Raw genomic sequence first — 14,309 nt, 5'->3', positions numbered from 1 at the left:
AATCATTTTTTAATCGGAGCAAAAATTATATGGCGCGTTGTCTTCAGCGCCCATTATTGCGGTACAAAAGGCAAAAAATTTGGCGGGCACTTTGGCTCTCTAAAGTGCTGCAGGGCGAAAGCGTTTCCTGGCGCACTGTTTCCTTTTTTATTGTTATGTTTTAATTTTATTTTATCGTTTTATTTTTGTTTCTTTTGCTATTTTTATTTTTGTTTCTATCGTTATTTTTATTTCTTTTATTTTATTTATGAAACCCATGCATTCACTAAATGCGCCTTTACTCACGCTCAAACCCTGAGCCTTCGTGGCGCAGTGGTAGCGTCTCCACTTCAGATGCCAAAGGCCGTGGTTTGATTCCCAGCCTCGACACAGTTTTTTTCAAATAGTGACGCCGAAACGCGGACATATGTGCCTACACGGCTGTTAACGACACTATGAGGCATTAAAGGCTTTCGCCTTAAAATAAATACCGCTTGCTGATAGCGGCCCCAAATACCTTGAAATATTTACACGGCTCAAATACCCACGCTGAGGCCTGAATATTTTTGATCAAAGCTGTATGTTAATTTCTGACAGCAGTTAATAATTAAAGGGAACGTCGACAGCATTCTAGATTTGAGACGGATGCAGTTGAGTCGACGCTACCGTTGTTTGATTTTGAATGAGAAAGCTCACGAGACAGGAAAGCTGTCGCTGGAAGTTGTCGCCTAAAGGTATCGCCGGAGGATGTCCGCAGAACGTGGTACCAAACGTCACGTGACGTCATATGTCATAAATTTGACCCGGGTCACTTCCAAAGATTTGGCTCGGGCGACCCCCGAAATTTGACCTCGGCCGATTTGGACCAAAATCGATGTCCAATCATAAGTGAGAGAGAGTGCCTCTCACGATGACGACCTCCAAATTTGGCGTGGTACAGTTCTAAATTATGGCTGGGGTCACCATCGAAATATCATCTTGGCCGATTTAGTCCAAAATCGTTGTCCAAAATGTGTCACTTCATACTAGAGTCACGTGATATCTGGATGATTTGCAAAAATGTGTGCCGTCGTACTCTTAAATACCGTTGGACTATAAGTATTTAGGCGTGTACATAGCATTAGATCATATTTGGAAGTGTTCAATGGAGTTAACGTGTGACGTCAGGATGTAACTCCACTCACTTGACTGTGTAACTCCAAAAACTCCAGTCACTTGTAACTCCAGTACTTGTAACTCCAGTACTATGTAACTCCAGTCACTTGACTTGTCATAATCATCATCATCATCATCATTAATTAACCCTCAAGGGCCCTTGGCTTAGGGCATTACATAAGGAGGGGGGGGAGCAGTCGTTACATTATACAGTGGTTGGCAAGAGATGACTGGTTGTGAAGGCCGGTTAGAGCGGGCAAGGGCAGGTCCGGTCCCAGAACAGTTGATGCTCTCGCCGCGCGTCGGTTCTGCTCCTTCAGCTGCCGATCGTCTTTTTCTCGCCTCGCGCCGCGCATCGGTTCTGTTGCTCCGACTGCTAAGCATCTTCCTCTTTACATCAACAAGAAATACAAAGTGCAGGGCTCATGTTCAACATTAACATTATCAACATTATCAAAAGTATCAACATAAGAAAGACACTGCAAGACACAGCAAGTTGTCTAGTCACTTGACTGGAGTTAACATGTGACGTAAGGATGTAATGCAAAAAAGAAAGTGACATGCTTTCGCATTCCTCCAGTTGAGCAGATGTAAGTGCCCTCAGAAATTTATGTAGTAAGACCATCCCGTTTTTCCACCCAATCTAGAAATCATGCGCCATCGACGCCTCCCTCGAAGCGGCCGTCGGTGTAGGCGTGCAACAGTTCCCCGGTGCGTCTCAAAGCCATGGCGTTGCTGAACTCTTCGTGCACGACCTGGATTTCGTGACCCTTCGCTTCAAGCTGACGAATGTAGGCCTTGAATGACAATAGAATAAAAAAGCGAGGCATTTATTATAGTGGCAATGATAATTTCAACGTGAGCAGCTGTGGCACGATATGCTGATGACAGTCGGACCTTAGGTGACGCTGAAAAAATTCAGGGGGCACTTCGGCTCTCTAAAGTGCTGCAAGGCGAAAGCCTTTCCTGGCGCACTGTTTGGCAATGACTGCGAGACTGTTTGTGCTATACCAGTGCTCTATTTGACTACACTCTTTGACTACACATTACAACTACACACTTTGACTGCCGACTTTGACTGCTTCTTTAGCACGACTCTCTCTCTCTGCTTCGATGAGTTCGGTTGTATCCATGGCTCTGTTCGCAGTAATGAGGTATGTAATGTGCTCACCCACAGACGCCTTGCGCCCCCTTTCGGAGCGGACGATAACTATTTTATTAGTTGTCGTCTGCTCCAAAAGGGGGCGCAATGCATCGGTGGGTGACTTCATTACTTCGAATCCGCGCACGCTGACGTCATAACCATTTCGACCAACCGAAAAGCGTGACACCTCTCCGAAAACCTTATGTCGGCAACAATGAGGCATTAAAGGGTTTCGCCTTAATACCTGCATTACAGACTCCCCACTGTCATGTGTGCTTTTTAACTTGAAAGTGCGTATCTTTTAAATAGATTGACGTTGCACTATGCGCTTAACTTACAAGAGGAAAAGGTAAATAAATTATTAATGCAAGACCATTATATGGCTCTGTCACGTCCGCAAAAAATGTCCGCAAATTTGTCTGCACGATCACGTCGTTCTCTGAAGACAAATGCGTGAAAGCGTACGCTGTGACAGATAGTGTGTGATAAAATGTTGCCGTGGGAAGAATTTGGTTGATGAGATGTAATTAGATAAAGAAATGCGATAAAATACACTTAGACGTCAAAATAGCCATGGACGTTGACATAGTACATGGACGTCAGAACAGCCACGGACGTTTATATAGTATGTGGATGTTTTTCTTTCACACTGCTCCAGTGCGGGTAGCTGTAGTCAGCTCAAAGCCTTGAGATTACTCCTTCATGCCCAACATTTTTGGACAATAACTTTGAATATTGGAAAACTGCAATCTACTGTTATGGAAATATTGTCGGTAACATCCATTATTCTGATGTGCAGCAATAGCTTTTAAACTGTTTTCATAGCTTGCGTCAAGTAGTTAAGACGGATAAAGAAAACCAGTGAGGAACGCTTTTGCCGACAGTAAAACAGAAGAAACGCAGTGCGCCGCGTCTACAGGTCACGCGTGGCTACCGGCCGCCGCTGCGCGACGCCTTGACTTGGTAGCCTATCTCTCACCTTGGTATGACGTAACGCTATGACGTCACTAGGCATGGCATGACGTCAGAGGCCATTCTAAATGTCACGCGTGGTTACCGGCCGCCGCTGCGCGACGACTCGACTTGGTAGCCCATCTCTCCCCCTGGTATGACGTCAGAGGTTATTCTAAAGGTCAAACGTGGCTACTGGCCACGGCTACGCGAAAGGCTGTTCATGAGCGTAGTATTGCTTTCGTAATAAAAATGCAAGCAAGCCGACGGGAGACCTGCAGGATGTATTGTTATAGTTAAATCTTACAATATATGCAACAATTTCGTTCATAAACTGATCCCCGTTCAAAAATGCTTTTGTCCAGAATTGGTGGGCATGGAACAAAGAGCCCAGAAAATAAAACAGTCCACAGTTGCCAAGGGCGGTTTACATATCTCAGTGTAAATACCTCAGGAAACTCTGGTTCCACCTGGACAGAGTCTGGAATAAGCTCCTCGTGAAGCCTCGCATAGTCGATGGCGTCTTTGATGTTGCTGCCCTGCAGCATCACCCGCATACACATCTGCAGTTTAAGCGAGAGATTCAAAGGCACGTCTCCAATTTTAAGGCGAAGAAAGCCTTTAATGGCTCATACTGTCGTCCGTTAGCAGAGGGTGTCACACCTTTGGCAGAGTTTGAATCGTGTTAAATCGGGAACTAAAAGAGGTAGGAGAAAATGCATAATTGCTTCAGATAGAGGAAAAACATATGAACATAGAAGCCAAGTTTGATGACTGTAGAGTAATTAGTTAATTAGTCAAAAATGTCAAAATTGCGTCGAAATAGCGGGGACGTCGATATAGCCACGGGAACGGTGTGACGTCACATCCACCGGAAGTCGTCACGGCATAATCAAAATTGCCACAGAATGATGGGAAAAACTTCAGATTTGTGTCAAATTAGATGAAAAATTGTGTAATTAAGTGTAATTAACACTTAAGATCCCTCAAAGATATATAATTTGGGTATCGATGTAGCCACGGGAACGGTGTTATGTCACATCCACCGGACGACGCCACGGCATACTGTCCTCGGCTTTCGCCTCTCAAACTTTAATTGCCAAAGTGTCCTCGCTATTTTTATGCAGGGTAGGATTCAACATACCGAAGAGGGGGATGTCGGGAACGATACTCTTTATTTTAATTCTCAAATCAAATCGAATCAAATTTTATTCTTCGTCTGTATGCGTGCACATTCATAAATTCTCATCTGCCTAAGCACATTTTGCTTATTGGCTGATCAGGCAGCAGGTGGAGAAGTACTTCCATATGCATACACTTCTTGTCTAAGCACTCATGCTAACAGAGAGAAAAACAAACAAACAAACAAAAAATGAACACAAAATTGCACATACGAAAGAACTCACAGGGCAATACATTTGCACACCAATTTCTCATTTCTCAGGTCAATTTCTCATGTCATCCTACGTTTGTTACTTGCAATAAATAGATCATCGGGAATTTCATTAAATACAGCCGGTACATAATAACTGCGCATCTTTTTACCATAGTTTCTGTAAACTCGTGGCTTTTTAAAACGTTCCGTTTTTATCAAGGTGATATCTTTTTTTACGGCAGTTTTATATTTATTTGAATAATAATACCGTGTTAACGCAACAAAGTGAAATAGTTCACGAATCTGAAGGATGCCTAACTCATCGTATTTCTCTTTCATGTCAACCGAGTGTAGTTTCGTGCCGTACGATGTAGTGTTCCCTATTCTTTTTAGGATAACATTTAATGCTTCTTTCTAGTATTCGGAGCAGTTACCATATAGAGTAATGTCATACTTTAAAACAGGTTCTACTAATGCTGTATAGATCAGGCGTCTAAGATGAAGCGGAGCTTTACCACGAAGGTGATACATCATAGCCGCAATGGCGCTTATCTTTCTAGAGAGGTAGATCATGTGGTCGCTCCATGTAAGGTGTTGGTCAAAGTGGATGCCCAGATACAGAACTGTTCGCTCTATTTGCATAGCTTTACAATTACACTGGTAACAATGGGATGTATGAAGATACAGTGGTTGATTGAAAGCAATAATTTTATGCGGGTTTTTAAAGCATGTCAGTTTTGTTTTGTTCACGTTTAAAAAAATGAAATTTTGCGAGAACCAGTCAGCGACTCCACTTATATCCATTTGAAATGACTACACGCCTGTACGATAATCAGTAGCTTGAAGCTACTAGGTGGCAGTTAATGGTTGAAGGTGGCAGTTAATGGTTGATCGCGAGAATTCTCTCACCGTTGTCAGCGCTAACGCATGCAGCGCACATATATCTCTCATCACCCCACGTACCCATAAGCGCTCGGGCCTCACGAATTTCGCCTCCATCGAAATTCGACCGCCGCGGCCGGGATCGAACCCGCGTCTTTCGGGTCAGCAGCCGAATGCCACAACCCCTGAGACACCGCGGCGGCTACGAATGCAGTCGGGAAAACTGCCGCCACATTGAGGTCAGCCAGGGGAGGGAATATAGGGTGTTTCACCTAAGACTTTCTGCAATTTTTAAAAATAAGCTATTTGAATTAGATGCGCGCTTTTTCTGGTATAGCATTGTCAGTGGTGTAGTACATCATAATGCAGCTAAGACGTGCTAACTAGTAGGCTTGTTAACCAATATTTAATAGTTAACTTTTAAACTATTACCGTTGGGCTCCTTAATTATTGAGAGGCAAGTAGCCCACCGTAAGCAATGTCCATATCCGTTTATAGAATTTCGAGAACGCTATTATCCTCGGCGCTGTGGCCCAACAAATTTTGGCTATTTCGACGAGTTAGGTTCACTGGAGAGGTTGCTTTGCCTGCAAGCTTCTCAAACCGCATGTATTTTGGCGCGATGTAGGCGAAATTTGTTGGGCCACAGCGCCGAGGGTAATCGCGTTCTCGAAATTCTAAAAACGGATATGGACACTACTTTCGATGGGCTGCATGCCTCTGAATAATTAAGGAGCCCAACGGTAATAGTTTAAAAGTTAACTGTTAAATATTGGTTAACAAGCCTGCTAGTTAGCACGTCTTAGCTGCATTATGATGTACTACACCACTGACAATGCTATGCCAGAAAAAGCGCGCATCTAATTCAAATAGCTTATTTTTAAAAATTGCAGAAAGTCTTAGGTGAAACACCCGGTATATAGGCGAACTATGTATGTACGGTTGCCTGAAATGGCGACGTTCGGCTTGGTGTGTGCGTCCTACGGTCGCATGTTCACGTCACCATATTTTTCGTGCGATCGCTGGAATCTTCTGTACAATCTGCGAGTAAACACACGCATTAACGCACTTACACATGCCTCCGGCTTTTCGCGTAACGGGGTTAGTAATACTTTGATTTGAGCTAGTTGGTTGTAGCATGACATGTTTACCCAAAAAAGTTAGTAAGGTTTAGTAAGGTTAGTAAGGTTTCCGCCTTAAAGTTCTATGCAGTAGTCCCTAGCGGGTATTAAAAAAAGGCTTTCGATGCCAACACTGGTTGCCACAGACAACATTTTCTAGCCAATAGGACGGAACACTAACCAGGGCCAATGTGGTCATGATCTTGCTTCCTCCCGATGCTCCAACTACCATCTCGACTTCTCCATTTCGGTCCACCACGACCGCAGGAGACATGGAGGACAGGGGTCGCTTGCCAGGCTCGATGTAGTTGGCACGTGATGGCGGAACGCCCGCGGAATCAGTCGCTGGGGGCGTCGAGAAGTCTTCCATTTCGTTGTTAAGGATGACGCCTGAAGATGTGCGGATCAGGCTCCCAAAGCTGCGCATAGCGATACACGTGCGCTGACATTGGTTTTCTAGCGGCCATCAGATGGTGACACTTTGGTTCTAGCCATCAGCCATGTAGAAGGTGAATTGCTCTGTTCCCTGAATTTATTCCATGGCGCGAAAGCTGTTGTTGAGGTAAGCGTCTACGGAAGCATTCAAAGAAGCTAACGGCCGGCAAAAAAGTATCTGTATCTTTGTATCTGTTAGTCCCTTTATCATTAGCTTGGCAATGCTATATTTTGATAGTGCATGCACGTTTTATGAGTTCTGTCGAGCTGTGTGATGACTCCCCAAACGTGTGAGGCGTTCCTTCGCTGTGTCCCGTGGCTGACAGTGCATCACGTGGTCCAGGAAATAGTATAAATCTGTGCTGGTTTTTTTCACACAATGAAGAGTTGGTAGTCAGCGCCCGTCCTGTGTTTTTCGTGTTCCTTCTGTCCTCGTTCCGTAGCGCTGTTGTGAATCTGTTTATTAAGAATGAACCAACTAGCCCACACCAGAATCCTCTTAAAAAGTAAATCATATATGAAATTCGACAGAATGTTAGCACTCCAAACCATTTTTTGCATTTTACTCTGTTTTTGTGGGGAGGTTGATAGGGATCAAGGGCTGTACTGGTATTCTACAATGCAGTTTTGGTTACTTGCTAAAGAAACCTTTTGTACTCGATTGCGAATCCTCACCGCGCATCCCTCTCTGGCATGGTACTTGAAATTCTTGACCAAAAATTTTGAATATTGCAAAATTGTAAAGTAATCTTATGAAAATATGGAATGTAATGGCCCATTCTTCATATGTATAGCAAAATCTCTCTTTTAAAGTTTTTCCACCGCTCGCATGGATCAGTTACGGCTTCCATAGAAAACCAATGGGCAACTCTTCTGGCGATTGTAAAAACGTTAATAGCAAAAACTTGCAAGCCTGTTGATGGGAAATCTGCGTATATATATTGATTGTTATGGTGAAATTTCACAATATATGAAAATAATGCACTCAAACGTTTTCCCATTCAGAAATGCTCTTATCCAGAATTCTTGAGTATGCTCTCTTTAAGGCATTTGGTTTATTGAGGTTTAACCTCCCAAAGCGACTCAAGCTATTAGGGATGCCGTAGTGAAGGGCTCTGGAAATTTCGACCACCTGGGGTTCTTTGACGTGCACACGGGCTTCTAGAAATCGAAATTATGGCGCCGTAGCCGGGATCGAACCCGGTTCTTTCGGGTCAGTAGCCGAGCCCCATACCCATTGAGCCACCGCGGCGGGGCTCTTTAAGGCACTTTTTTCGGCACTAGGCTCTTCGCTGTTCTCTTATACCCCTGCTACACGGGCGTTTCGAATGCCTTCCAACCGAATGTCATTCGACTCGACTGCCAAACGTGCGCTGCTACACGACGTTTTTGACCGGCATTCGGTTGGGATGACATTCGAATCGACGGAGCTACGCGGAGACATTCCAGATTTTGGAATGCCTTCGAGCCCGAACCGACCAATAGCCGTCGCCGCTGCCGTTGCTTCGCCCCGCCCACAGCCGAGCGACTACTTTCGGCTCTGTGGCTGTTCATTTCGATACCCGCTGCTCGCTTTTTTCTGCTGTTTGTTTAGGAAATAGCTCGTGCTCTGTCTGAGGGAATGCTTGAAGATAATATTACACCAACGAACATTAACCACGTCAGCATGAAATTTTCACAGGAGTGCGCCGATGAGGACGACTGTACTCATACTGTTGTTTACATTGCAGCGTACGAACAGCTAGAGCTCTTTTCATGACATAAAACGTAATCTGTGTTTTAGTTCTATTAAACAACCTGTTTTCTTTTTTACCAGTTGTACCCGTGCTTGTTTACGCAGCGCGACAATGTGTCGGAAGCGATGATGCGATCGCACGCTTGAGAAACACGACAGCCAGGTTGTTGACATCGAGCACGACCGGCGCTTCTCGCTTCTTGTCCCGGCTTCCTCCGACGTGACCAGTACTTTATTTCAAACTACTTCATGCAGAAGTATGTTTGGCGACCATTCGCTTTAACTGGAACGGCCTAACTTGTTATCCACAAGCTAGCGACGGCGACGACTGCTGCTGGCCGTAAAGCCCGACTCGGCAGTCTGGGTCACATCGGCGTTTGCCGTTCTTCGTATACGTGCCCTGCGGTGTAAGCAATAGTTGATTTCAGGTCGCTGTTGCCAAAACTACACTCGGTGACCATTTGCATTCGCCAAAGCTTGTGATTCGCTCTTCACAACCACAGCAATCACAGATCCAACCCGGCGGACTCGCTAGGCCTAGTCGTCGCGGAAGGGAAGGGAGCCGTCGTCGACTGAAATTAATTTGGCAAGCGCTTATCGCTGGTGAGTGTTCAGGTGTGCACATGTGAAATGTAGCCGTTCGTATCATTTAGAAGCGCGAACATATTCACACGGCCGCCTCATCATCGTGCTTTCGCTCAGCCGCCGACAAGGCTGACCGTCCGCCGATCGGATTCGTCGGTGTCGTTGGCCTGACAAATCCGTCCCATTACAATGATATTATAGTAAACTAGATATTTTACTATAATGACATGCTGCTGTTGAGCGTGATATATAGTGTCGTTGTCGGACTAGTGTGACCGCCGCCGTCGTCATGGGCGTCCGGAGGGGGGGGCAAGGGGGGGCGGCTGCACCCCCCTGGAAAATCACTCACTCGAACCGTGAGTGATGGCCGCACGTCAGGGGCGGCGGTGCGCTCAGCCAAAAGAGTAAAAGCGGCCCTGCTTCCACGCTTTGGGTCACATCTGCAAAGTGCCGCGTCCGGGGACGCGTCGTTGCAGACATACAGCGGCACCGGCGAGCATGTGTTTCGAGCCGTCTTGAGATGTGTGCCTGTTTCTTTGATCTCTAGAGAGATAGCGACACGGAGGCAGACAGTGCACACCCCGGCCACCGATGAATTCTTCAGGAGGGAGGGACAAATCAGCCGTGTCCATCCCCGCTTTGTCGGACTGCTCAGGGGCAAGCGGGCGATGAGTTGGCGCCGCCGCTGCTCGCTGTCTCCTCCGATCCACGGGAGAGCGCAGTTCGGTACAAGCGCCGCTTTCAGAATTTTCGGCAAAGGGGATTAGCTGCTTTTGTTCACGGCGACGCAGTCTCCAGAGGCGCCCCCACACCAGCGTTCCTTGCGTCTTCTCCGGAAACCAGCGCCTTTGGTCAAGGCAGCCCGATGGCGCCTGCCTGGCTCGCCTGTCACCTCTGGCTGGGCCTCAAATCCCAACAGCGCCCATGTACTGTGCGATGTCAGTGCATGGTAAAGAGACCGTCCGTCCCTCATAGCCTGAGTCGTTTTGGGGCTCTGAACCTCATAAAAACACACAAAACAAATTTTCCGACCGGAGTGGCGAGTGTCCCTTCCCCTCGGAAGTCGCGCGGCGTTCCTTGCGTGTGCTGTAATGATCGGAGGCCCAGCCAGCGGAGAACGGCGAGACAGTCAGGCGTCATCAGGTATGCGGCCAAAAGCGCTGCTGTTTCTCGGAGAAGACGCAAGGAAAAGCTGGCCTGGAGGCGGCTTCTGGCTCGGCGTTTGCGGGGACAAAGGCTCTAATCCCCTTCGCCGGCGATGCTGAATGCGGCTCTGGTGCCGGACTGCGTTCCTGGGGACTGGCAGCGGAAACAGGCGAGCCAGACCGGCGTCATCAGGCTACTGCGACGGAAAGCGCTGCTGTCCGGGGGAGACAAAAGAGACACTGCGTGGGGCAGCTACTGGCGACGGCGTCGGCGTACACAAAGACGTCTAATCCCTTCGCCGGGAAGGCTGAGCGCGGTGCTTCTCCCGGACTGCCCGTGGACTGACCGACGAGACCCAGTGGCGACGACGGCGGGGCGGCGGCGCCGCTAACTCATTACCCGCGTGCGCCCTGGGCAGCAGACAAAGCCGAGGGGCGACACGGCTGATTTGTCCCTTCCACCGAACTGAAGAGGTCACCGGTGTGAGCGGTCAGCGCTCGCGTCCCCATCGATCAGGATCGTCACTCAGCAGCAAACGACCTTTGGGCCTGGGAAAACAGTTCGCGACTCAGAGACGCCAAGTTCCTCCTTGCCCGTGTATGTGTGTGTCTGTGCGGTGTGCGCCGTCACGTGGGGAGGGCGGAGCCAAAGAAGACGCTAGCAGCCCATTGGACGCTCAACCCGAGATCAGATTCCCTACCTGGGTACCTGGGGAATCTGAACTGCATTTAAGCAGCAATCTGTGGGGTGCCAGATCATCCTCCCTCATTTTCTGACTTTGGTCTCCGTGCTACTGTACAAAATGTAAAATAAACCTTCCAGCTTTGCTATTCCTCCCGAAGGCTTCCCTCCGTAGTCTGGCTGCTTCGTCCTAATGCGGTGAAGACCCTGGTCCCGATCTCCGAGCACAACAGTGCGCGCCTCTTTGTTTGTGCTTCGGGGTTTTTAGTGGCCGGTTGTCAACGAAGCTGAGAACAACCAAGACAGCGGACGAGAAAACGACGAGCGGCGAGTAGTGTGTGTGCAAATACTCGACTGTGCGGTTGCGCGAGCAAGATGGAGCGAGGTGTATGAAGCTGCGAGCGTGCATTTATCTTGTAAATAAGTTTTCGCTGCATACATAGTCATTTTTTGTTTTCAACGTACGCATTCAACCGTTTTTCCAATCAATGTGTATATATTTTTAACACTACCAACCCCGAGGAACTCCATAGCCAGCTTTGTCTCGCGCGGTCCCGAATGATGGATATTCGACGCTTCTTCAAGCGTCAGCGGTTGTCTGACGACGCATTATCCAAATGCGCCCCTGCAGATTCTGGTGTGACATGTGACAACGGTGTAGCATTTGAACAGAGTGATGCAAGCTTTTATCACCGGACAGTAGCTGATGTCGTCGACTCCATGGAAGGGACTCTGTCAACAGTGAGTTCAGGTGATGCAGGAGGCCGAGATGATTCCATTTCTCCTTTCTTGGGATTCAAGTCCGGATTTGACCAGAGCGATGCAACCTTTCATCACCGGACAGTAGCCGGCGTCGTCGTCTCCATGGATGGAACTCCACCAGCGAGCTCCGGTCACGCAGTAAGCCGAAACGATTCCCTTTCTCCTTGCTTGGGATCGAAGTCCGGAGACAACATCAAGAAAACAAATAACTTGCCTCAAGAATATGACTTAGGAGAGTTTCTAGGCAAAGCTAAACTCACTGGCATACCGGACGTTTTGAAGTTACGTCTTCTTACTAAGCCATGGTCGCCAAATGTCACACATGATTTTAAGAAGGATGTAACACCTGGAAAGAGGCCTTTTCGACATCAGTGGCTGGGAGATTACGCCCCCTGGCTTGCGTACTCAGCGACAGCGAAAGGCGCCTTTTGTCGTTTTTGCGTCATTTTTCCTCCGCGTGTTCACCGGGGTACTCAAGGTAGTTTTATCGTGCGCGCTTTCAGTAACTACAGAAAAATGCACGAGGCGTGCAGGGATTACGTAAAATCCCAATGGCACCAGGAGGCAATGACGGCCTCACAGAACTTTATGGATGTGATGAAAGGCAAGCAGCTACCCGTTGTACAGCAGCTGAACAGAGCACTGCACGCGCAAGTTGAAAGGAACCGTGAGAAACTATTTCCAATAGTTTCCACCATTGTCTTTTGCGCGACGCATGACTTGCCGATTCGCGGCAAGCAGTCCGATAGTGGAGTCTTCAATGATCTGCTTGACTTTCGTGTAGAAGCTGGAGATACTCTACTTCAGGAGCACTTCGCTTCTTCTGCTGGCAATGCCAAGTACACTTCTGTCCGCGTCCAGAACGAGATCATCACAATCTGTGGCGACATCCTGAGAGAGCAGATAGTTACCGAAACTAACAAAGCGTTTGCTTTTTCCGTTCTTGCTGACGAAACTGCAGATATTTCAGGAAAAGAGCAGATGTCTATAGGCGTTCGCTTTATTGACAAGGCGGAAGTCGAAGTGTGCGTTCGAGAGCAGTTTTTGGGATTTGTAGAGCTGGAGCAATTAAACTCCGCTTGCATCGCCGCGGCAATCTTGAAGCTTTTGACGAATGTCGGACTGATTCTTTCGAACCTCGTTGGACAGGGGTACGATGGATGCTCTACAATGGCTGGAAAAGAAGCTGGAGTGAACAAAATTATACAAAAACAGTTCCCGAATGCACTATTTTTCCACTGTGCAAGTCACAAACTAAATCTCGTCATCAACGATTTGAACGACGTCTCTGAAATTCGAAACACAATTGGGATAATCAAACAAACCATAAACTTCTTCCGCGAGAGCGTGCTCCGGAGAAAATTGGTGCCCAACATTCCGATGCTGTGTGAGACAAGATGGTCTGCAAAGTACAAGTCTATTAGGATCTTCTCTCAGCATTACGTGGCCATAGTCGAAGCACTCGAGCAGCTCGCGTCCACGGAATCATGCTCGAACGCTGCAACTAGACAACGAGCTCACATCCTCTACTGCGCAACAACAAGCTCATCTTTCATCGTCTGCTTGCATATTGTAGCGAAGTACAGCGCTCGGCTCGAACCAGCTACGAACATTCTGCAAGGTGTATCCATGGACTTTCATTCTGTGCATGGCCACATCACTGAGCTACAACGTATTTTTCGCGGCCACCGGACAAACGCTGTAGAGGAGTTCTCTAACATCATGAATGCAGCAAGGGAGGCAGCCAATCACTTAAATGTGGTGATATCTGTACCAAGACAAGTCTCTCGTCAGGCCCACCGAGACAACTACGGGATTCAGTCGCCAGAGGAATACTACCGTGTGGCAATATATGTGCCGTACTTGGACTCCCTCACTGCTTCTTTAGCTCGGCGCTTTTCTGAAAGCAATGAGAGGAGCTTCAAACTTCTCCAGCTGCATCCATCAAAAATGAAGCACTTGAGCCGTGTTGAGTTCGCTGTTCTCGCCGAAGGACTCCAGTGCTTTTACGGCATCGACAACTTCAAGGAAGAGGCCATCTCTTGGTACGAGATGTGGTGCAACAAAACTGGGGACCCATCAGAAATAACTTACTGCGAGCTTCTACATCAGGCCAAGACATTCTTCCCTGGTGTTGCAAAAGCCATTGAGGTGGCTCTGGCTTTGCCAGTTACTACCTGTACGGTCGAACGCTCCTTCAGTACAATGAGGAGAGTGAAAACGTGGCTACGCTCAACGATGACAAACGACAGACTGGACGGCCTTTGTATGATGAGTGTGCACCGAGAGCGTGTAATGAAGCACAGAAATGAATTTATCACCAGTGTCATCACGCAATTCGCCCAGAAAAATCCGAGG

The 14,309-nt window shown here is 47.5% G+C and overlaps 1 protein-coding gene across 1 annotated transcript in view; it reads right to left on the bottom strand.

The window, feature by feature from the left end:
* Positions 1–1,709: 1,709 nt before the first annotated feature.
* LOC149347911 (scoloptoxin SSD14-like) overlaps positions 1,710–14,309 on the bottom strand; it is a 46,922-nt gene continuing 34,322 nt past the window's right edge. Inside the window, exons 9-11 of the mRNA XM_089541649.1 lie at positions 6,789–7,026; positions 3,679–3,792; positions 1,710–1,931 (exon numbers count right to left, since the gene is read on the bottom strand). Of these exons, the coding sequence (XP_089397775.1) occupies positions 1,785–1,931; positions 3,679–3,792; positions 6,789–7,026 (499 nt within the window). The 3' untranslated portion in view covers positions 1,710–1,784. The remainder of the gene's footprint in view (positions 1,932–3,678; positions 3,793–6,788; positions 7,027–14,309) is intronic.

Source organism: Amblyomma mixtum, chromosome 4 (assembly GCF_055824585.1).
Source record: "Amblyomma mixtum isolate Tamu chromosome 4, ASM5582458v1, whole genome shotgun sequence".
NCBI classification, from domain to species: domain Eukaryota; kingdom Metazoa; phylum Arthropoda; class Arachnida; order Ixodida; family Ixodidae; genus Amblyomma; species Amblyomma mixtum.
Note: the sequence above shows the minus strand (reverse complement) of the source record. Positions and strands in the feature narration are given on the sequence as shown.